The sequence below is a fragment of the Salvelinus fontinalis genome, chromosome 1 (genome assembly GCF_029448725.1).
Source record: "Salvelinus fontinalis isolate EN_2023a chromosome 1, ASM2944872v1, whole genome shotgun sequence".
Taxonomy (NCBI): domain Eukaryota; kingdom Metazoa; phylum Chordata; class Actinopteri; order Salmoniformes; family Salmonidae; genus Salvelinus; species Salvelinus fontinalis.
Genome location: NC_074665.1, coordinates 44,636,956 through 44,662,035, shown reverse-complemented (window position 1 = coordinate 44,662,035; position 25,080 = coordinate 44,636,956). Strand labels below are relative to the sequence as shown.

At 42.8% G+C, this 25,080-nt stretch overlaps 1 protein-coding gene across 1 annotated transcript in view; it reads left to right on the top strand.

The window, feature by feature from the left end:
• The window catches only part of kcnh4b (potassium voltage-gated channel, subfamily H (eag-related), member 4b), a 64,726-nt gene extending 40,588 nt beyond the window's left edge, over positions 1-24,138 (top strand). The window contains exons 7-16 of the mRNA XM_055922745.1: positions 1,056-1,263; positions 2,685-2,879; positions 3,072-3,271; positions 3,692-3,941; positions 4,997-5,211; positions 7,853-7,891; positions 10,524-10,951; positions 11,614-11,708; positions 15,896-15,972; positions 19,991-24,138. Of these exons, the coding sequence (XP_055778720.1) occupies positions 1,056-1,263; positions 2,685-2,879; positions 3,072-3,271; positions 3,692-3,941; positions 4,997-5,211; positions 7,853-7,891; positions 10,524-10,951; positions 11,614-11,708; positions 15,896-15,972; positions 19,991-21,121 (2,838 nt within the window). The 3' untranslated portion in view covers positions 21,122-24,138. The remainder of the gene's footprint in view (positions 1-1,055; positions 1,264-2,684; positions 2,880-3,071; positions 3,272-3,691; positions 3,942-4,996; positions 5,212-7,852; positions 7,892-10,523; positions 10,952-11,613; positions 11,709-15,895; positions 15,973-19,990) is intronic.
• The last annotated feature ends 942 nt before the right edge of the window (positions 24,139-25,080 follow it).

Below are 25,080 nucleotides of genomic sequence, written 5' to 3'. Positions count from 1 at the left end.
CTGCATTTTGGAGCTGCCTTACTTTGGAAAACAAAAAAAGACCATGTGTGTATGTGGCTTTATTAACTCAGATGATATATATATATTTTTTTACATTGTTTGGAAACTGATGTGACACATATTAAAGCCAAAATAACATGCAAAACAGGCAAGTCACAACATTTGTTATTTATTTATAGAAATGTATTTTATTTGCTAGAAATGTGGGGCTCAAAACAGGTGGGGCTCCTGCCCTAAATGACGGTTCGCCACTGCTACAGGGTAGAAATAGCCATTCAACCAGGTTCGAAAACAAAACATTCGGCTCCATTGCACTCCATTGTAAAGTGCAAGGGTGCCAATGTACACTGCTCAAAAAAATAAAGGGAACACTTAAACAACACAATGTAACTCCAAGTCAATCACACTTCTGTGAAATCAAACTGTCCACTTAGGAAGCAACACTGATTGACAATACATTTCACATGCTGTTGTGCAAATGGAATAGACAAAAGGTGGAAATTATAGGCAATTAGCAAGACACCCCCAATAAAGGAGTGATTCTGCAGGTGGTGACCACAGACCACTTCTCAGTTCCTATGCTTCCTGGCTGATGTTTTGGTCACTTTTGAATGCTGGCGGTGCTTTCACTCTAGTGGTAGCATGAGACGGAGTCTACAACCCACACAAGTGGCTCAGGTAGTGCAGCTCATCCAGGATGGCACATCAATGCGAGCTGTGGCAAAAAGGTTTGCTGTGTATGTCAGCGTAGTGTCCAGAGCATGGAGGCACTACCAGGAGACAGGCCAGTACATCAGGAGACGTGGAGGAGGCCGTAGGAGGGCAACAACCCAGCAGCAGGACCGCTACCTCCGACTTTGTGCAAGGAGGAGCACTGCCAGAGCCCTGCAAAATGACCTCCGGCAGGCCACAAATGTGCATCTACACAATTATTATTATTATAATTATTTATTTTTTTGATCTACACAACTTACTCCACTCTCTCAAAATGAATCTTAAAAAAAAAGAAGAAAAATCTGTTCTTATCTTTGTTCTCTCTGTCCTCTTGGTCCCAGACCTCCCTGGTCCACCTGCTGAAGACGGTTCGCTTGCTGCGGCTGTTGAGGCTTCTCCAGAAGCTGGACCGTTACTCCCAGTACAGTGCCATGGTGCTCACCCTGCTCATGTCCATGTTCGCCCTGCTGGCCCACTGGATGGCCTGCATCTGGTACATCATCGGACGCAAGGAGATGGAGAACAACGACCCAGACACCTGGGACATAGGTGAGTCTGGCTGGCTGAGTGAGGAAGGTGAGGGCCGTGTGGGTGGGTGGGTGGGTGGGTGAGAGGGGAGACACACACAAATACTAGGGCCTGGGGTGTACAGACATATTCACGTGTGTGCATGCACACAATGCGCACCCACACATTGATCATACTCGATAGATGCACCAAATTTAAGTCTCCAGCCCCAAATGTGTGTGTGTGTGCATGTGTTCAAGTGTGCGTCAAAGGAAAGCAATACTGGGCCTTATTTATCCCTGGAGGACACAACCTCATTCCACCAGCTCCCTTAAGTCCATGCCAGCTTCCTGACTCTTGGTGTGCCCTGGCAGGGGTGGCAACCAGCGAGTGCCTTGCCAACGCCCCCATCACTCCAAGTCTTTGACGACAGACCACCTGAACAGTGACATAGGCAGTGTACTGCAACAGAAGATGTTCACGCTTGCTCTCTAACGATACAAGCAGCATTTATTTGACAGTATTAGAGTAGAAGTGTCTCCTCTTGCGCACCCAGAACATCGCTCTTAAAGGCATGATCCACCCCCAGAAATAAAAATCATGGAACTCCTATCAATTTGTTGGAAGCCTATGTTCAGTGGTTCAAATAAAAATGCTCCCCGTGATTTAACTTCTAAGTGGTCCGTATGTGAAATCCGGGAACTTGTGTCGGAAAGCGTCATACTACATGGTTCTCGTCACTGGAGATAGGGGATAACACACTATCACATTACATAATGCTTTTATAACAATTACCTGCACTCCAGATTGCCAAATCAGCCAATAGATGGTATGGGCATGCTTGTCTAGAACACATCCATCCGTTTATATCGTCATGACTAAGTAGATATTTCACTTAGATGTGCTCAATTTAAAAAGTGGACCAAATTATTCAACTCAGCTTCTCCTTCAAGTACAATCTCACAATGTGCCTTGTGTCTTTGGGAAATGTGAGAAAGGGCCATTGTTGCAATAGCGACATACTCTGCACTCGCTCTGGCAAGTTGAACTCGGTGAGATATACTCTTAAATTGATAGTGCAGTTTGTTTAGGGGACTTTACAGCTCGCTAGATACTTCACATGCTGATTTTAACTTTAGTATTATTGTGTGTAGCTAAGTTTGCTAGCTAACTAGCTAGCCAGCCAGCCAAGAGAGAGTGCATTGCGGGTTTTGTAGTCGACCTGAGCTGTAACAGATTTCCACAACAATTTGTTTTATAAATGTCGACAAAATGAAATATTTGTTCACCAAAAATTATGTTCTCTCTCTCCCCAGCCCAGTTTTCTTCCAGCACAACCTGTCTGAATTCTCAATGTTGATTCATAAAAATTAACCCCAAAGTTATACAAGTAAGCGTGGCTTGGAGTTATATGAATGCTGACCTTCTGACCTGGTCTCACCCCTACACCCCCTACCCTCCAGGTTGGCTCCATGAGCTGGGCAAGCGTTTGGAGACTCCATACGCCAACAGCACACTGGGCGGACCCTCAGTACGCAGCTCCTATATCGCTGCCCTCTACTTCACCCTCAGTAGCCTCACCAGCGTGGGCTTCGGCAACGTGTGTGCCAACACTGACGCCGAGAAGATCTTCTCTATCTGCACTATGCTCATAGGGGGTGAGTATGGCACCCTGGTTTGGCGCTGCCACCCGGGCAAGCGGGCATTCCAGGCCCAAAGTTTGGATGCAATTTGCCGTCTTTTCATTTGTAAGTTGTACTGTGGCTATGGGGATTTCAAATGTGTCTTGTTCCTCTGCATCTCCTCTCCTTTCCTTTTCTCTTCTCTTCTGTTCTCTCCCCCACACCCAGCCCTGATGCATGCGGTGGTATTTGGTAACGTGACGGCCATCATCCAGCGGATGTACTCCCGGCGCTCCCTCTACCACACGCGCATGAAGGACTTGAAGGACTTCATCAGGGTTCACCGTCTGCCCCAGCAGCTCAAACAGCGAATGCTGGAGTACTTCCAGACCACCTGGTCCGTTAACAATGGCATCGATGCCAACGAGGTAAGGCCATACGACCATAATGCAACCACAATACAACAACAGAACGATGCATAAAACACACGGATCCATTTCCGCTTTACGCTATCTTATTGTGTTTTGCATTTATTATGGATCCCCATTAGCTCCTGCCAAGGCAGCAGCTACACTTCCTGGGGTGCAGCAAAAATTAAGACAGTAATATACAATATAATATATATATATTTTTTACATTAAAATACATTTGACAACTTTAAGTGTGTACCCTCCAGCCACTACTCTATTACAACACACTATATGGTAGCCATATTGACAAGTTGACATGGTCCTTTTTACATTGGTCAAGTGCTCTCTCTCTCTCTCTCTTTCCCGCTGGCTTTCCCTCTCTCTCCCTCACTCCTCCCTCCCTCTATCTCTCTCTCGTCCTCTTTCTCTCTGTTCTAGCTCTTGCACGACTTCCCGGACGAGCTGCGGGCCGACATTGCCATGCACCTGAACAAGGACATCCTGCAGCTGCCCGTGTTCGAGGGGGCCAGCCGTGGCTGTCTGCGCTCGCTCTCCCTCCACATCAAGACCTCGTTCTGCGCCCCGGGCGAGTACTTGATCCGGCAGGGCGACGCGCTCCACGCTAACTACTTTGTCTGCTCGGGTTCCCTGGAGGTGCTCAAGGACAGCATGGTGCTGGCCATCCTAGGTTAGTATAGGGGTCAAAGGTCATTGTCATCTGTAGGTCATATGTGGGATTGAAGAGAGAGGGTGAAGTTCCCCGATGGTACAGATCTAGGATCAGCTTCCCTTCCCCCAATTCAAACCTTAACCATTAGTGGGGAAAATGCTAAACTGACCAAAGATCAGTCTAGGGGCAACTTTACCCTACTCTGAAGAGAGACTAGTGGGGATGAAATATGATAAACATTTGATGGGCTTGATAGGACTTTCATCACCTTTCTTATACCAGAGTTTCCTTAACCCCTCCTCGAGTACCCGGATCCACTCATTTGATCTATTCTTTTAGCACAGCTGATTCGACTGGTTAACTGCTCATCAAGTCCTTTATTAGTTGAATAACGTGTGCTAGTACTGGATTTGTTCAAGAAAGTAGAACTGTCTGGGGGTACTATAACTGTCTGGGGGTACTATAACTGTCTGGGGGTACTATAACTGTCTGGGGGTACTATAACTGTCTGGGGGTACTAGAACTGTCTGGGGGTACTAGAACTGTCTGGGAGTACTAGAACTGGCTGGGGGTACTCAAACTGGCTGGGGTACTCAAACTGGCTGGGGTACTCAAACTGGCTGGGGGTACTAGAACTGGCTGGGGGTACTAGAACTGGCTGGAGGTACTCAAACTGGCCGGTGGTACTCAAACTGTCTGGGTGTACTAGAACTGGCCGGTGGTACTAGAACTGTCTGGGGGTACTAGAACTGTCTGGGGGTACTAGAACTGTCTGGGGGTACTAGAACTGTCTGGGGGTACTAGAACTGTCTGGGGGTACTAGAACTGTCTGGGGGTACTAGAACTGTCTGGGGGTACTAGAACTGGCTGGGGTACTAGAACTGGCTGGGGGTACTAGAACTAGCTGGGGGTACTAGAATTGGCTGGGGGTACTAGAATTGGCTGGGGGTACTAGAGGAGATTTCCACAAGTACCTATGGGGTAGAGTCTAGGGGGTTTTCTGGACAGGGCCAATGACTCCTCAGCAGCACCAACACGTGCCATACTGTATGTTGCTGACTGGTTGGTTACAGGGAAGGGGGATCTGATTGGCTCCGACCTGCCGGGGACGGATCACGTGATCAAGACTAATGCGGACGTGAAGGCGCTGACCTACTGCGACCTGCAGTACATCAGTGTGCGGGCTCTAAGGGAGGTGCTGGAGTTCTACCCGGAGTACGCCAGCCTGTTCACCGCAGATATCCTCCACAACCTCACATACAACCTGAGAGAGGGCAGCGAGGCAGAGGTGAGACACACACATCTCCACATCAACCTCTACCAAAACTCTAAAAACATTTGAATGAAAGAAGTTGATGCTATGCTCATGTAAAATCGCTTATACAACATTTTTAGAGGTGAATAAAGCAAACCATTACATAGGCTGTTTTTACACTAAAATGCCTCATGTCATTGTCACTCTCCTTGACGTTCCTTCTGCACAACTGATCAATCCTCTCTTGACCAATCAAACTCGGTGACTTTATTGTCATGGCAATTCTATTTGTCAGTGCTACTGTTACGCATATCCTAGCCCCGCTCTACATATAACAGAGTGGGATAAACTTGTCCCTAGATGCTAATCTAACATCAGGTTTGTGGTTTTCTCCGCTAATGTTTAAGGTTATGGGTTGGGGAGAGATGCTGATCCTAGATCTGTGCCTAAGGGCATGTTCTACCCACAGCGGTCATTACCCCAGAACAAGTGACAGTTGCTTAATTCACACAAAGCAACAACAACAACAAAATGTATTTAGTGTGTGATTACTTTGGAAAGGCTGTAAACAGAGGAAAGTCTGGTGCTTTACTTGAAGGTTACCTACATTAGGACTTCATAAGACATTCATAAACCATACATGCCACCTTCATAAACTGTTCATAAGAATTTCAGAAATGCTTTATATTTTTACCATGTCTTGCAGTTGTTAACATAAGTATTTACTAAATGTGTCTGTACTACATAAATGCAGTAGGTTTGAGTTATGACTGTGGTATGTAGTCCTTATGCTGGCATCAGCTCACAGACTCCCCTCAATCTCTTCCAAACAATAGAAGGGAATGGAGTTTTGTAAACCCCTTGTGGTTTGACAACATGGCGAATCAAAGGACAGACGTGAAGAAATAGCTACTAGCTAAGCTTTCATCAGTCAAAGGCGTGTCATTTTTACAAAGTCTTTATATCGCCGCCTTGTCATCTTTTGGATTATTTGAGCGTTTTTTTCCTCTCGTCACGTTGCATGCATTTCATCTCATTTCCTTTCATGTCTTCAGAAACGAGATTTGAGCGACGTTGATATTACATTTGTTTAAGCGTTCGGTTTGGATTAAAATGTATTCTTTGTGTTTTCGGGGAGGGCAATTTGAGCATGGCGCACAAGAAGAAATTAAATGAAGGCATTTGGTTGAATTGAAATGATATTTGTTTCTCATTCATTTGGCAGCCTTGCACTGTCTGTCTTCAACACTGTGCGTTGAATTGCAGGCCCGCAAAGTGGTTTGTAATCAGGTTTTGGGTCTGAGCAATGCTCTAGTTCCCTCTCACCATCTGTTCGAAGTGGGCTCTGGCGTGAGGCCAGGCTTCAACCTAGCACAGACTGAAGGAGAACTCAGTGCTGAAAATCTGGATAACACTTTAGTAAAGGGTATAATGCTTATTACAATGTCCTTTATAATGCCTTATAATCGTACTACACTGACTACAAGAGTCCATAGTATACTCATAAGCAGTTATAAAACTCTGTTATAGATACTTAACTTCCACACTGGTAGCCGGGCCCCTCTCCACTGTCCACACACACAAACACTCACAGACAATATCCCCTATCACTTTCTCATAGCACTTTTTTGACATACGCACGGCATGCGCAGACACACACACACACACACACACACACACACACACACACACACACACACACACACACACACACACACACACACACACCACACACACACACACACCCTACAGAGAGTCACCACACTCTCTTTTGATTTAAAGGATAACAATATTTGATTGAACTCTCTCTAAATCTATTTGCTATGTGGGCCACTGGCAGGACTTGAAATGCATAAGTTTCCCCATTAATTGATAACAATTAATGTCAGTAATGACATTCCCATTAGCTTCAGGGAGGCTGTGTCCCTTTGGAAAACTTTTCCCCCAGTGTGAAAGATGAGCCCTTCTTTATCCAGTAATAGCTCACCTATATTATATACACTGTTCAATATTGTTACCAAAGACTCGATGTTGTCACTGAAAAAAATCTAAGAAAGGAAGCCTGTTTATTGCATTTATTTTTATTGGCAGTAAGGGAGAAACTTGTATTTTCTCTAAGGAGGCTTACTGTCACTATCCTGAGCTCCCTGTGCCGTGTGTTATGATCAAAGAGAAAGCAAGGATTATGCTGGTGTATATTGTACATACAATAAACCGTACTGTCAGAGAGAAAACATGTATTCAGAATATATGAAGCTAGGCTTCGACAAAATTAAAGTTTCACGGTGTAAAGTGTCATAGTTGCAGCCCGTAATTGCGATACATTGCTGGCAATTTCCCTCCATGGCAGAAGAGAGAAGAACTCTCTCTGGAATCCAGCTGTCATCCAATGCAGGACCAATTAACAGATTCAGTCTGCGTGGCAAAGATGCCATCCCTAGCAACATTCAGATAATGATCAAAGAAATAACATGGAGGCTTAGGAAACAGGTTCATGTGATTTTATAAGACAAAATATATCCCCGAAAGGAGGATTTGGAAAAGTGGACTACCTGAATGCATAAAGGATGTATTAAAGTGTGTGTGTGCAAATCGATAAAAATGTCAAACTATGAATTTTTTAAATTTGTCTTCCTTATTTACAATCATTCCTGTTGTATTACTCTTTTCACAGGGCCTGACAAGGTTCTCAAGGTCGCCCAGGCTTCCACACGTGAGTGCCGTCCATGCAACTTCAATAATATTCCCTTCATGTAGTCTAACTGACCATTCTTTTCCCCATTCCACTAGTCAAAGTTCCCCATTCCACATAAGCCTGCCTGTCACTTGCCATTTCAAATGCACCCTTACTAGTTCATCCCACTACAGTTGAAGTCGGAAGTTTACATACACTTTGGTTGGAGTCATTAAAACTCGCTTTTCAACCACTCCACAAATGTCTTGTTAACAAACTATAGTTTTGGCAAGTCGGTTAGGACATCTACTTTGTGCATGACACAAGTAATTTTTCCAACAATTGTTTACAGGCTGATTATTTCACTTATAATTCACTGTATCACAATACCAGTGGATCAGAAGTTTACATACAGTAAGTTGACTGTGCCTTTAAACAGCTTGGAAAGTTCCAGAAAATTATGTCATGGCTTTAGAAGCTTCTGATAGGCTAAATGACATCATTTGAGTCAATTGGAGGTGTACCTGTGGATGTATTTCAAGGTCTACCTTAAAACTCAGTGCCTCTTTGCTTGACATCATGGGAAAATCAAAAGAAATCAGCCAAAATCTCAAATAAAAATTTGTAGACCTCCACAAGTCTGATTCATCCTTGGGAGCAGTTTCCAAACGCCTGAAGGTATCACATTCATCTGTACAAACAATAGTGTGCAAGTATAAACACCATGGGACCACGCAGCCGTCATACCGCTCAGGAGATTAACCTACTTTGGTGCGAAAAGTGCAAATCAATCCCAGAACAATAGCAAAGGACCTTGTGAAGATGCTGGAGGAAACAGGTAAAAAAGTATCTATATCCACAGTAAAATGAGTCCTATATCGACATAACCTGAAAGGCCGCTCAAGCAAGGAAGAAGCCACTGCTTCAAAACCGCCGTAAAAAAGCCAGACTACAGTTTGCAACTGCACATGGGGACAAAGACTGTACTTTTTGGAGAAATGTCCTCTGGTCTGATGAAACAAAAATAGAACTGTTTGGCCATAATGACCATTGTTATGTTTGGAGGAAAAAGGGGGAAGCTTGCAAGCCGAAGAACACCATCCCAACCATGAAGCACGGGTGTGGCAGCATCATGTTGTGGGGGTGCTTTGCTGCAGGAGGGACTGGTGCACTTCACAAAATAGATGGCATCATGAGGTAGGAAAATTATGTGGATATGTTGAAGCAACATCTCAAGACATCAGTCAGGAAGTTAAAGCTTGGTTGCAAATGGGTCTTCCAAATGGATAATGACCCCAAGCATACTTCCAAAGTTGTGGCAAAATGACTTAAGGACCACAAAGTCAAGGTATTGGAGTGGCCATCACAAAGCCCTGCCCTCAATCCTATAGAACATTTGTGGGCAGAACTGAAAAAGCATGTGCGAGCAAGGAGGCCAACAAACCTGACTCCGTTATACCAGCTCTGTCAGGAGGAATGGGCCAAAATTCACCCAACTTATTGTGGGAAGCTTGTGGAAGGCTACCCAAAATGTTTGACCCAAGTTAAACAATTTAAAGGTAATGCTACCAAATACTAATTGAGTGTATGTAAACTTCTGACCCACTGGGAATGTGATGAAAGAAATAAAAGCTGAAATAAATCATCCTCTCTACTATTATTCTGACATTTCACATTCTTAAAATAAAGAGGTGCTCCTAACTGACCTAAGACAGGGAATTTTTACTAGGATTAAATGTCAGGAATTGTGAAAAACTGAGATTAAATGTATTTGGCTAAGGTGTATGTAAACTTCTGACTTCAACTGTTTCTGTACAAGATGGGTTTCTGCCATGACTTGATGATTGTAATAGAATTGCATTCGTGGGCAAAATTGTAATGCATGTTTCCTGAAGTGTGTTTGGATTTGTAAAAAAATTCCGGGTCATGTTGCTATAACTTCTCTGTAGGGGTTAGCGCCAGCCTGTTGCCAGGGTCGGGTTCATTAGGCACCAAATGGAAGAAAGCGGACTGGAACAGAGAGGGACTACTTGGACACATTTTTTGTTTCACTGTTTGAAACATTTCCCATTATGCCCTAATGAATAAGACCCAGGACTTCCCCTAAAGGTTGGAACTCATTTGGAGCAGAGAAAACGGTTCACTCCCTGGAGTCAGATCGCTAACTGGGTCAATATCTCTTGTTAATAATAAGCCTTATGAGCTTATGAATGTAGGTTTGGCTAATGTTTTTTGACACCTCGCTTGCCCAATTGAATTCTCCTTCAGTGTCGGCACGTTTTTTTTTTTTAAAGATTTAGCAACCGCATCAACCTCGCAATTTCTCCTATCCACCCGTAGCTTGATAAAATTACATATGAATTCAATATAAAGAACTTGAATCATATCATATAATCCCCAGCTTCCAATTGGTTTATTCAATTCCACTCATCCCTCTGTAAATGAGAACATGTTCTGAGCATGTTCATTAGGTGTGAAACGAAATAAAATGGACTAAAACAGAGAAGGGACTTCCTAGACTTATCCAATAAGCAACAGTCTTGTTTCCCCCACTTTGCAAAATATTTGTAATAATTTTCCATTTTGTATTCTAATGAACGCCACCCTGCTCAAATAAGGGTGAAATAAATATGAGAAATTGATACATTTTCTTTTTCCCCCTGCCGCCCAGAACCACCGAGGTTCCACAGAGCACAAGCTTCCGTCCATCATTGAGACAAAAGGAGGTCTCCACGACGACTCAGATGAGTACTACCACCTATCACCAGCGTCTCGCACCCGCCGCGCAAACCTCCTCTTGCCCAGCCTGAGCAGCCCCGTGCGCCGCACCTCCCTGGGCAACCTGCTGGGTGACGAGCTGAGGCAGTTCAATGCCCTGCGCCGCTGCCGTTCGCCCAACCCGACCCGGGGAGGCCTACCCCGGGGCCACAGCCTGTCTTCCCCACAGCCGCTGCCGAAAAAGGAGCACAGTGTCCCAGTGGCAGCCCCTGCTAGTTCCCCTACCTCAGGGGAGTTGGGGGCAGGGAGTCAGGGCCGCAAACCCTCCAAGCTGCTGATTCCCACTGTCAGCTGTTTTGTACCGCCGGACCTCAGTCCAAGGTAAACCACACACAGAGGCCCGAGTTTTGTTGGACTTTCACTTTATCTCTGTCCGAATATCCAAACTTGTGCACTAGGTAATATTAAGTGATGTACAGCATTGGCAAGGTGTATTAAGTAGTGTGCTAGTGTGGATACTGTGATATAGTAATTTTGTTTTGTAAAGAGTCGTTCGCCAAGGCTAAACTGGACAAATTGCAGTAAAACATTTTGAACTTCAACCACATTTCCATAGCGCAATTGTAACTAAATAGCAATGTATACACTGTGTAATGATATGGGATTGCATTTAAAGGCTTCTCCAATAGCATTTAATGCTCATTTAATTGCATATCTCACCAGATCTCAAACCACTTTGGTAAAGCAATGAGATTATCTGATTTTATCCAACCCCTACCACACACCATCCATCCATATTCATAATGTATCGGCCGGTGTCTAGTGAGCCCCACATGAAGGCAATACTGTAATGTGGCCCATAAGGCTCCGATGTCCTCCGGCCCAGAAAGTTTCAGCTCTACTCAGGTTAATCCTGCATGGGCAGCTGCCAGTGGGGCTCCCATTGCGGCTCCTTGGGTCGTGTGGCGACGGATGATAATTTGATAATTGAAAGGGGCTCTACTGTTACTGTTGCTCCCCCCCCCCCCCCCTCTCCCTGCCAGGGTTGTCGACGGCATCGAGGACAATGGTCGCACGTTCCTCTTCAACATGGAGCACAGTGGGCCCAAGGCCAGCACCACAGGACATCCCAGCGAAGGTAACGCTAAACCGTCTTAAACCCTGCGTTGACCGCACCCTGACCGCACCCGCTGCGGGAGTCTCACCGGGGAGCCAGATGGCTTGAAGGTGAACGTGGGGTTCAAACCGGGGCAGACATCATGCTGTCCCATATGCAGAATATAAGTTAGAGAAATGAAATGACATCTCAGGTGTCTTCAGAGGTGAGACAAGGCAGTAAAGGACTTATTGGGCAATGTAATTCAAATTAAACTAGTTTGGGCTTAAACAGTATTCCTTTCATGCTTTAAGTGTTTTATGATTTAGTTCTTCTTTTGTTTCTTAAATTAAACATTCAATTAATCCACACTATAAAACAAATCGAGTTGTTTCAACTAATTATTATTAAGTAACTGCTTCCACAGCCATTTTTTTGTTTACTCAACTTTTCGGGCCAAGTGTTACCTGAACTAAAAATTACTAGCTGGCCCAAACTTAGCTCCAACTTAAGAAAACGTAAGCGAAAATGTGCTTTTAACATACAACGTTTTCAACTTACATACAGTGCATTGCATATTATTGTGTTACAGAGTGGGATTAAAATGGGTTTGTCATTTTTTTGTCAACAATCTACACGAAATACTCTGTCAAAGTGAAAAATGTATATATTGTTTTTTTAATCAAAAATCCATAACTAAAATATAGTTGTTGCATAAGTGTAATGGATTCAGGCCTTTTGTTTAGGCAAGCCTAAATTAGTTCGGGCTTAACAAATTACATAATAATTTACATGGACTACAACTGAAGATCTCGTACAACGCTGTGTACTACTCCCTTCACAGAACAGCGCAAACTGGCTTGAACCAGAATAGAAAGAGGAGTGGGCGGCCCCGGTGCACAATTGAGCAAGAGGACAAGTACATTAGAGTGTCTAGTTTGATAAACAGACACCTCACAGGTCCTCAACTGGCAGCTTCATTAAATAGTAGTTTCTTGGCAATTTCTCGCATGGATTAGCCTTTATTTCTCAGCACAAGAATAGACTGACGAGTTTCAGAAGAAAGTTCTTTGTGTCTGGCCATTTTGAGCCTGTAATCGAACCCACAAAGACTGATGATCAAGATACTCAACTAGTCTAAAGAAGGCCAGTTTTATTGCTTCTTTAATCAGAACAACCGTTTTCAGCTGTGCTAACACAATTGCAAAAGGGTTTTCTAGGTTTTCTTTTTCCTTTTAAAATTCTAAACTTGGATTAGCTAACACAATGTGACATTCGAACACTGGAGTGATGGTTGCTGATAATGGGCCTCTGTAGGCCTATGTAGATATTCCATTAAAAATCAGCCGTTTCTTGCTACAATAGTCATAAACAACATTAACAATGTCTACACTGTATTTCTGATCAATTTGATGTTAATGACAAAAAATGTGCTTTCCTTTGAAAAACAAGGACATTTCTAGGTGACCCTAACATTTTCAACGGAAGTAAACTTATCAAAACAAGAAATGTCCCTTTTTCAGGACCCGGACTTTCAAAGATAATTCATAAAAATCCAAATAACTTCACAGATCTTCATTGTAAACGGTTTAAACACTGTTTCCCATGCTTGTTCAATGAACCATAGACAATTAATGAACATGCACCTGTGGAACGGTCGTTAAGACACTAACAGCTTACAGACGGTAGGCAATTAAGGTCACAGTTATGAAAACTTAGGACACGAAAGAGGCCATTCTACTGACTCTAAAAAAACACCAAAAGAAAGATGCCCAGGGTCCCTGCTCATCTGCGTGAACGTGCCTAACACGGAACCCAAACCGGCTTCGCGCGTGCGCTATCGTGCATACATTTATTTTGTCCCTCCACACCAAACGCGATCACGACACGCAGGTTAAAATATCAAAACAAACTCTGAACCAATGACATTAATTTGGGGACAGGTCGAAAAGCATTAAACATGTATGGCAATTTAGCTAGCTAACTTGCTAGCTAACGTTAATTTTATTTTAATTTATTTTATTTAAAAAAAAATTTATCCCCTTTTCTCCCCAATTTTCGTGGTATCCAATCGCTAGTAATTACTATCTTGTCTCATCGCTACAACTCCCGTACGGGCTCGGGAGAGACGAAGGTCGAAAGTCATGCGTCCTCCGAAGCACAACCCAACCAAGCCGCACTGCTTCTTTAACACAGCGCGCCTCCAACCCGGAAGCCAGCCGCACCAATGTGTCGGAGGAAACACCGTGCACCTGGCCCCCTTGGTTAGCACGCACTGCGCCCAGCCCGCCACAGGAGTCGCTGGAGCGCGATGAGACAAGGAAATCCCTACCGGCCAAACCCTCCCTTACCCGGACGACGCTAGCCCAATTGTGCATCGCCAGAGACTCTGGAGCTAACGTTAATTTGTCCTATTTAGCTAGCTTGCTGTTGCTAGCTAATTTGTCCTGGGATATAAACATTGAGTTGTTATTTTACCTGAAATGCACAAGGACATCTACTTCGACAATTAATCCACACATAAAACGGCCAACCGAATCGTTTCTAGTCATCTCTCCTCCTTCCAGGGTTGTTCATCTTTGAACTTATATGGCGATCGCATCTAAACTTTCATCGTATTTCCACGACAACCGGCAACAAAGTTCGTCTTTCAATCACCCACGTGGGTATAACCAATGAGGAGATGGCACATGGGTACCAGCTTCTATAAACCAATGAGGAGATGGGAGAGGCAGGACTTTCAGCGCGATCTGCGTCAGAAATAGGAATGAGTCCTATTTTAGCCCTTGGTGTCGCAGATGCTCGTTGGTGCGCGCGAGCAGTGTGGGTGCAATAATTGAATAACATGGATTTGTAAATGTATTTTGCGACGCTTGCACACGCGACATGTCCGGTCTGGTCAGCATGTTAGGCATTCTCCAAGGAGGCATGAGGACTGCAGATGTGGCCAGGGCAATAAATTGCAATGTTCATACTGTGAGAAACCTAAGACAGCGCTACAGGGAGACAGTACGGACAGCTGATCGTCCTCACAGTGGCAGACCACATGTAACAACACCTGCACAGGATTGGTACATCCGAACATCACACCTGCGGGACAAGATGGCAACAACAACTGCCCGAGTTACACCAGGAACGCACAATCCCTCCATCAGTGCTCAGACTGTCCACAATAGGCTTAGAGAGGCTGGACTGAGGGCTTGTAGGCCTGTTGTAAGGCAGGTCCTCACCAGACATCACTGGCAACAACGTCGCCTATGGGCACAAACCCACCGTCGATGGACCAGACTGGACTGGCAAAAAGTGCTCTTTACTGACGAGTCACGGTTTTGTCTCACCAGGGGTGATGGTCAGATTCACGTTTATCGTCGAAGGAATGAGCGTTACACCGAGGCCTGTACTCTGGAGCGGGAGCGGGATCGATTTGGAAGTGGAGGGTCCATCATGGTCTGGGGCGGTGTGTCACAGCATCATCGGACTGAGCTTGTTGTCATTGCAGAGTTTATATATTAAACCACCTGGACACATCAAAGATACAGTCGTCCTTCTGAACTGAGCTGCAGGAATGAAACTGCTCAGTGATGCTAGCATTTGTGGTTTTAAAACAGCTAGAGTTCAATGCCTGTGATAGTAGAAAACTAAGGCTGGATAACAACATTGTAGTCACTCCACAATATTGACCTAAATGAAAAGAAGAATACAAATATACAGAATACAAATATTTTAAAATGTGCATTTGTATGCAACAAGGCACAAAATCCTTGAGGAAAACCTCCTTCAGTCTGCTTTACACCAGAGACTGGGAGAGGATGAATACACCTTTCAGCAGGACAATGACCTACAACACAAGGCCAAATCTACACTGGAGTTGCTTACCAAGAAGACAGTGAATGTTCCTGAGTGGCCAAGTTACAGTTTTGTCTTCAAGGTCCCGAACAGTCATTCTGATTCCCATGTAAAATGGCATTTTGAGTTACTAAAGCTAGCCATTATCTAGCTAACACCAGACACAGATGCAAGGGGAAACATATAAGTATCAATGCCATAGATTAAGTTTAATTTTATTAAATTCGCTAGTACACTCCAGTATTGTAAATCAATCAATCACACACAGCCACTCAACCAATCAATCACACCAAACAACCAATGAACAAATCAATCAATCAATCCCTATTCATTGTTTTATGATCCTAAGAGGTATTTGTCTTCTTCTGGTTCTTCCTCCACAGATATGAGGCAGGTGAACGCCACTTTGCTTCTGGAGTCGGAAGAGGTTAGACAGAGCATCAGTCAGCTCAACCAGAAGGTACAGTACATTACAGTAGAGTAAGCCTCATTGCAGCGTAACTGCTGAGTGAGAAAGAGAACACTAGTCTATATTTCTTGCTGAGACTACTCCTATGTTTTTTTGTTGAGACTACTACTACTTTCTTGCTGAGACTACCCCTATGTTTCTTGTTGAGACTACTACTACATTCTTGCAGAGACTACTCCTATATTTTTTATTGTTGAGACTACTGCTACTTTCTTGCTGAGATTACTCCTATGTTTTGTTGTTGAGACTACTACTACTTTCTTGTTGAGATGACTACTACTTTCTTGCTGAGACTACTCCTATGTTTTTTTGTTTGTTGAGACTACTACTGCTTTCTTGCTGAGACTATTCCTATGTTTTTTTGTTGTTGAGACAACTACTACTTTCTTGCTGAGTCTACTCCTATGTTTTTTTGTTGTTGAGACTACTACTACTTTCTTGTTGAGACTACTACTACTACTTTCTTGCTGAAATTACTCCTATGTTTTTTTGTTGAGACTAATACTGCTTTCTTGCTGAGACTACTCCTATGTTTCTTGTTGAGACTACCACTACTTTCTGGCTGAGACTACTCCTATACTTCTTGTTGAGACTACTAGTACTTTCTTGCTGAGACTACTCCTATGTTTTTAGATGTTGAGACTACTACTACTTTCTTGCTGAGACTACTACTACTTTCTTTCTGAGACTACTCCTGTGTTTCTTGCTGAGACTACTACTACTTTCTTGCTGAGACTACTCCTATGTTTCTTGTTGAGACTACTACTACTTTCTTGCTGAGACTACTCCTATGTTTTTTTATTGCTGAGACTACTACTACTTTCTTGCTGAGACTACTCCTATGTTTCTTGTTGAGACTACTACTACTTTCTTGCTGAGACTACTCCTATGTTTTTTATTGTTGAGACTACTACTACTTTCTTGCTGAGACTACTCCTATGTTTCTTGTTGAGACAACTACTACTTTCTTGCTGAGTCTACTCCTATGTTTTTGTTGTTGTTGAGACTACTACTACTTTCTTGTTTAGACTACTACTACTACTTTCTTGCTGAAATTACTCCTATGTTTTTTTGTTGAGACTAATACTGCTTTCTTGCTGAGACTACTCCTATGTTTCTTGTTGAGACTACCACTACTTTCTGGCTGAGACTACTCCTATACTTCTTGTTGAGACTACTAGTACTTTCTTGCTGAGTCTACTCCTATGTTTTTAGATGTTGAGACTACTACTACTTTCTTGCTGAGACTACTACTACTTTCTTTCTGAGACTACTCCTATGTTTCTTGCTGAGACTACTACTACTTTCTTGCTGAGACTACTCCTATGTTTCTTGTTGAGACTACTACTACTTTCTTGCTGAGACTACTCCTATGTTTTTTATTGTTGAGACTACTACGACTTTCTTGCTGAGACTACTCCTATGTTTCTTGTTGAGACTACTACTACTTTCTTGCTGAGACTACTCCTATGTTTTTTATTGTTGAGACTACTACTACTTTCTTGCTGAGACTACTCCTATGTTTCTTGTTGAGACTACTACGACTTTCTTGCTGAGACTACTCCTATGTTTCTTGTTGAGACTACTACTACTTTCTTGCTGAGACTACTCCTATGTTTTTTGTTTTTGAGACTACTACTACTTTCTTGCGGAGACTACCCCTATGATTCTTGTTGAGACTACTACTACTTTCTGGATGAGACTACTCCTATGTTTCTTGTTGAGACTACTCCTACTTTCCTGCTGAGACTACTCCTATGTTTCTTGCTGAGCAGACACTTCTGTCTAAAGTCACTTTCATAGAGTTTCTATATTCTGTACAAGGCAGTGAAAGCTTGATGTTGATTCAAGTTCAATTGCTGAAGGGCACCGCAGGATTTGAACACCTCATTTTAGTACTTTTTTATTTGCATAGGTCCATTTGCCTAGCTTCTTGACCAGACTTCATAATAGTTTGACATATGCATAATGTTATGTATGACCTTATATGGGCCCTTACAAGTGTCCAACAACTCTGCATATTCTCTTTAAGTTTCATCATACACTTGGCCCCTTTAACATGAAGCCCCTCTTAGACAGAAACCTGGAATGGGTATACCGACGCAATATGTATAATAAGAGCATGAATATGCATGTGTACAATAAATGTTGAGTAAAATACTAACAACAATTGGTGATGCAATACTTCAATTAGTGAAAATATCTATAGCATTAAGAATTTGCATATTTGTACATTCAACGCCACATCTTGGATTACATGTGAACCACTTGGTGATACTACAAAGAACGACAGAAAGTACAAATCATACTTTGAACGGTTAACCTTCTTGTGATTTAACAAACGTGTTACCGAGGCTCATAAATTCTCTCTGAAGAAAATGTATTAGCCCTTAATAAATGCTTATCGATAAATGGATGGCGGCATCCACCACAATCTCTGGATATCTATTCCAATTGTATTTTATTCTATTCCAACTCTATTGTATTTTATTCTATTCCAACTCTATTGTATTTTATTCTATTCCAATTGTATTTTATTCTATTCCAATTGTATTTTATTCTATTCCAATTGTATTTTATTCTATTCCAATTGTATTTTATTCTATTCCAATTGTATTTTATTCTATTCCAACTCTATTGTATTTTATTCTATTCCAACTCTATTGTATTTTATTCTATTCCAATTGTATTTTATTCTATTCCAATTGTATTTTATTCTATTCCAATTGTATTTTATTCTATTCCAATTGTATTTTATTCTATTCCAATTGTATTTTATTCTATTCCAATTGTATTTTATTCTATTCCAATTGTATTTTATTCTATTCCAATTGTATTTTATTCTATTCCAATTGTATTTTATTCTATTCCAATTGTATTTTATTCTATTCATATTCTATTACACCTCTATTGTATTTTATTCTATTCCAACTATATTGTATTTTATTCTATTCCAATTGTATTTTATTCTATTCCAACTCTATTGTATTTTGTTCTATTCCAATTGTATTTTATTCTATTCATATTCTATTACACCTCTATTGTATTTTATTCTATTCCAACTCTATTGTATTTTATTCTATTCCAACTCTATTGTATTTTATTCTATTCCAACTCTATTGTGTTATTCTATTCCAACTCTATTGTATTTTATTATATTCCTATTCTATTCCATCCAAATTCTATTCAACTCAAATTGACTTTATTCTATTACATTCTTTGCTATTTCTACCTTTATGTAGCACAATGTGTTCTTCCATCCCAAATGTGGATGCAAATGTGTGGCAGGTGGGGCTGGAGTATACAGATGGTTCTAGGTAGGCCTTGTCTGAAGTGGGTATTAATTAATCAGCAGGGTGCTTCTGCATTGCAGAGAAAAACCTGCGAGAGCTGACTCGACAATCCCAAAAATACCTGATGTTGACAACCCAACCCGCCCTAACATTCTCCTCGGATTCCTTCTACCCCCCCCCCCCCCCCCCTCCTCCCATGTGCACTTCCACTTTCCTCCCTTTTTGAATCTTTACAGCCTCTCCCTCCCTCTCTCTCTCTTGGGAGTTTTGGGATGCATGTGAAAACAGGTCATTTCTTAGTCACAGAGAACAGTAGCTAGTCAGTGTTGGATAGACGTACTTTGTGCAAGCTTCAGAGAAGTAAGAGTCACACTGTGAGGGCTGGAAATGAGTTGCAAAGATATGCTTGAGAGAATAAATGTCGCTGTCGTTTGGGTTGGGCTATTTTGTAAGTGGTGGTCGTGTTATGAAAAGTGGCTACTGCGCCATGTTCATTTCCGACATATGTAAAGTATATATATATTTACATATTGAGATATTCAGACTTGAGATCCTCGCACTAAACTATGACTTTCGCGTAAATCATCTAGTGACGTCAATGGGAGACTTGCATGAATATTCGACTTCAACGTGCAGATCAAAGGTCTGAATAGATTCATATGTTGTCGCTTTCCCCTCCCCAATCTAACCCCTGAGTATATGTTCTCTTTTCCTAGATGGGCAACTTGAACAACGAAGTGTCTCAGCTGACCAAGGACCTCCATCACATGATGCACCTTCTTCAGGCTCAGGTGGCTGTGCACCACTACACAGCCTCCATGTCCTCCTCCTTTCCCTACGCCGTCCAAATGGTCTCCAACCCCACCGCCAGCACCGGCACAGCCTACAACCTAGCCCCCAGCAGCCTGCACCTCCACCAGGACCCTGGGAGCATGGAGGGGGGACACACGGACACACGCCACCCTTGCTGGGGCTACAGTGAGGCTCCAGGGGGGAGCTTCCAGGCTAGGGCCACAGGGGGGGCACAGCCAGAGGGCCACTACCAGACCCAACCTCAGTCTTCCAGCCCTGGGTCCCCTAGCTTCTACCATGTGACAGACTCAGCGGCCGTGCCAGGACCGTGCCGGGGATCTGGTAGAACCTCACCCCATCCCTGGACTGGCCCTTCCTTGCTTAGCATTAGCCCAACCTTACAGAGTGGTGGTAGCCCAGGCACGGCTCCCACTGCTGGGCATGAGGACTTTGGCGACAGTTGCCCTGGCCTTGACACTAGCCCAGTTAGCATTAGCCAGTCCCAACCCAGCTTGTGTCTGCAGCCGCCTAGCAGCGGTTTGTACAGCTGTCGGCTGTCTAGTGCTCCCACGTCTACTCACAGCCTCCTGGATGCCTGCCCCAGCACCTACCCGCACATCTACCTAGCCTCAGAACCCCTTTTACACCCTGCAAGGCCTACCCTGGGGGAACCTGCTGAACTCCTGGGGCTTGACGGGGGTCCAAGCCGCGACTTCCCCCAGCAATACACATCCACCTCCAGCCTCCTTGACGAGGACCTGCACAGTCTGTCTGTCCACTCCAGCCCTGGAACTGCCCCCTCCTTCCCCAGGCCATCGTCCGTCTGTTCCCAGGACTCAGAGTCTCCTCCTAGGCAGGACAACTGCGCTCCTCCCCACATTCCCTTGGGAGACTCAGCAGCGGTGGGACACACCAGTCTGGAGTGCCTGCTTGGGAATGGGGGCTCCACGGAGAGCAGGGACAGCGAGAGCCCCGGGACCAGGTCGAGGAGATCCAGCCTGGGAGTTCAGACTCAGTGCACAGAGCAGTCCTGGTGCCTGGACCTGACGGACTAGTACCCTTTCCACACAAGAGAAAATAAAAGAAAATATCTGGGTCAGCACACTAGGGTCTGCGCTGGCACGATAGTGTGAAAAGGTTATGCTTGGCCCTACATTTGACCCCAACAACTCAACCCCAACCACCACCATGGGGAACTAAAAACTGGATAGGGAACTGAACAATCTTTACAAAGACAAGAAAAGTGGATATGTTACAGAGCATTATAGGTACTGTAGTACATTGTGCAACACTACGGAGGTGCACTTTTGAGTGTTCTTAATGTGTGGCGTGTTTTCCCCCATTTTTTTGGGGATCACTTGTTAGTCCGCGTTCAGGCGACTTACAGCTTTACTATGCAAACGCATGTCATTTTGTGCGTTATCTTGGATTTGATAAAGTGTGTCCTTTTTAGATTTAGCTCCCTTTGAGGAGTTTCTCTCTTTCGATTGAAAGATCAACCTGAAAATGTGTATTATTGAAGTTGAAATCACGTTCGAGGTTAGAAGTGATTGTGACATAGGTAGAGGTTCTTGACTGAAACCCCTTGATCAAATGTTAGCGTGGAACAGTGGTCATTGTTACGTTCCTACACAAGTCCTCTAAAAGGGGAACTAATTAATCAAATACAAACCATGATTATATTATTAATATATAAATATATCAATGTTTAATTCAGTTCAATGAAACAACATTACACTTGGTTGAACTGGCTACCTTGACAAAAGTAATCAAAAAATGCAACCAAAACGTATTAAAGTCTCAAGAAAATAGATTCAAAATCCAGAAAGCAGTAAATTTTTTCTATTTGATGAACAGTCGTTATTTAAAAAACGCTTTCAATTTTTTCAGATTAACAAGGTTGGAGGCTGCTTACCATAGCCATACTATGGCTGTGTTTACACAGCCACCTTAAGAACCCAAATCTAATTTTTGTTCTATATCTGATCTTTTTGTCTACACTCAGTTTTACATGTGACCCATATCAGATTTGCCCATTCACATCAGAGATCTGTATATAACGCTCATGTCTCCGTCATAACAATGGGAGTCGTTGTCCCAAAGGCGGGAAGGCAGGTGACAACCTTAGGTCCAAAATAAGCCCATAGAAACGCTTTGGGCTTATTTTGGACATATTTTGGCAAGAGTGAAACCTCTCATTTTGCCTCTTCGTCTCTGCTCACACTGATGTAGCCTCTGAAGTAGCACACAGATGCAATTCTCATTTCCTGTCACTGTTCCTTTAAATTTTGGGGTGGTTGTCATGGTCATGGCAAATCATGGTAAAAAAATAACTTTCTGAGCATCCAGACAGAGGTCACATATGGAGGATTGGGTTTGTATCAGGATTCAGCTCAACATATGGAGGTGGTATAAATCGGAAGTCAACAGATCTGATTCCATGTGGTCTTTTGCTGTTTACACGTTAGGGAAGAAGATCAGATAGGTATCAGATATTCAAATAATTGGCAAAAGATCTGAATTGGGCTGCTTCTGTAAACGCAGCATAAAGGCGTCCAATTATGAACATCATGAATAAATCTCTATACTACACATAGGGGCATTTGCTTGTTCAATCAAAAGATGACTATTTACACATTCATTTGTCAAGCAGTACTACAAGCAGTAAGCTAGTGATAGAGTGCGTCCAAAAGGGCACCCTATTCCCTATTTAGTGGCACAACTTTGGACCAGGGCCCATAGGGGTCTGGTCGAAAGTAGTACACTATCTAGGGAATAAGGTGCCTTTTTGGGACAGAGCCATACACAACTGTGAATTAGTGGGTTCCCTTTAGATATTCAGTCGAGATGAAGCCAATCGATATTGCATAACCCCAAAAAATTTATTTACCTTAACCTGTTCCCCCCCACAGCTGGTTATTGAGCACAAGATGAGTTTCATAAGAATTTCGAAAAGATAAAATGTCGACCTTCGAGTCAGCCATAGAGTATATAATTTGAATGATGTGTTCTGAATAGAGCTGTGTCTCTGCACTCCGAACCAGACGAGGGCTCACCTGGAAAGAGGGGTCTAACATAGCCCAAGGCAGGAAGAAATGGAGGGACCTTGTGGAGGCCTTGGTGCGATGAGGCCGAAACTTCTGCACTCACACAGAGATAACTCCTACAAGTAAGAATACAAGTTAAAGTATACATTTAGGCTTCCTCGCAGAGGAATTGGCTGTTATGACCTGTTACCTCATTGCATGGTGAAGTTGTTTATTCTTTTTCCTAAGGAAAAGGTATCGGTATGTTAGCATTCTATTTGAGATACTGTAGATTGTATAGACAAATACTGTACTTGCATGACAGGTCGAGGCCGGCTGATTCACACGCACGGTTGGATGTTTTGACTTACTATTACATACTGGGCATATACGTTTTCAGATAACAGAATATATCTATTAGTTATTTTTGGTTGACGTGGTGTTTTTTTTCTCTCCAAGTTAAGGCATGTTTATGTTGGAAGATAAATTGTTTTGTGTATTATCAACCTCAATCAATTCATTATTCGCAACCAAATAACATCTTGAGATAATCTAAAAAGCAGTTCATTTTTTTTTCTCCGAACACCTATTAAGGGCTAGATTGAATCCGTATCATGGAAGATCAGCATTATAGCGCGATTGAAATTGAAAGGGCATTTCTTATTGAGCCAACATATGCAGAAATATTGCCTTTAAATTTCAATTGAGCTAGTGCGGATCTACCTCTATAAGGATAGGCCTAAGTGTACAATGTGAATACAAAGCACACATACAGTATAGTAGGAATATTCAAATAAAGGAATATTCAAATATTCAAATAAAGCTGCAAAAAGCAGTGTACCCCCATTTTGAAAGTTAATACTATTCATTCCTAGCTAGGAAAACAGTTCCTTGAGTAAATATACTTCATATATTCTATAACTTCCAAACTATTTATGCCTGAGGGAGAAAAAACATAATCTCACGTCAATATTCAGAGTCTACCATCATTTTGTTTGAGATGATTTCTCCTTGACTGACATAATAAAATATGCTGACAAATCCTACTGTGTATTTTACTCAACTTTCTCTAAACTAGGGGTGTCAAACTTAACTCCCAAGAGAGAGCGCATGTTCCCTTAATCCATTAGAAACAATATTTCACAATCCTTCTGTTTGTCATAGTCGCAGGCTCATGCCTTTTTGTCAGAGGAGGCTAGTTGAGGAAGAAATGCCATCCCCATTTCTCCCTACACCAGCCGCCACTGCTTTCTGTATGGCACGACGACAGCATGAGTGACACACACCAGGGAGGGGCTGTCACCGAAGAACACCACTAAATATCCAGTAATTAACAGCTTACAAAGTTTCAGTCGTTCTAGTGGCTACATTACCACAAATAAATGAGGAGTTTAGGAATTACCCAGAGTTACCCGCTCTCGTCAGGTTGGCCAGCTCTCATCAGGTCACAGTAAGTGACAGTTCAGCTTAAGATCAATGTGGAGCTCAGTTTGGCCATTTCGCAACACACACAAACAAACACACCAGACCTGGGCTCATATACATGCTTATTTAACTCTTTGTGTGTTAAATACTTATTTTCTCTGTATTTGAGTATTTTCTAATTGTTTTGCCGAATCACCGAGTTCTACTCAAAGTCTGAACTACTTTGTTTTACTATTATGAACTCAGTCGGTGTCTCAACTTACTGTTGAGTTAGAATAGTATAATACACAACGTGAAATTTCTAAATCCTCTTGTTAGGTCAGTCACTGACAGTCACTCAATGTCAGCTATTTTTTTTTTTAGATTGCTAGGTAAATTGGGGCTCTATTCAATTTGTAAAGCTGAAGCGTTACAGATTCCGCAATAGAAATGTAAAGCATGTGCCCAGTGGTCCTGACCACCAGGGGGCCCCCCATTGATTTTGTAATTCACCCAGATATCATATGAACATGGCATAAATCATGGCAAAAGTTGTAGAATTGCAGGAAATTAGCTTTGAAACT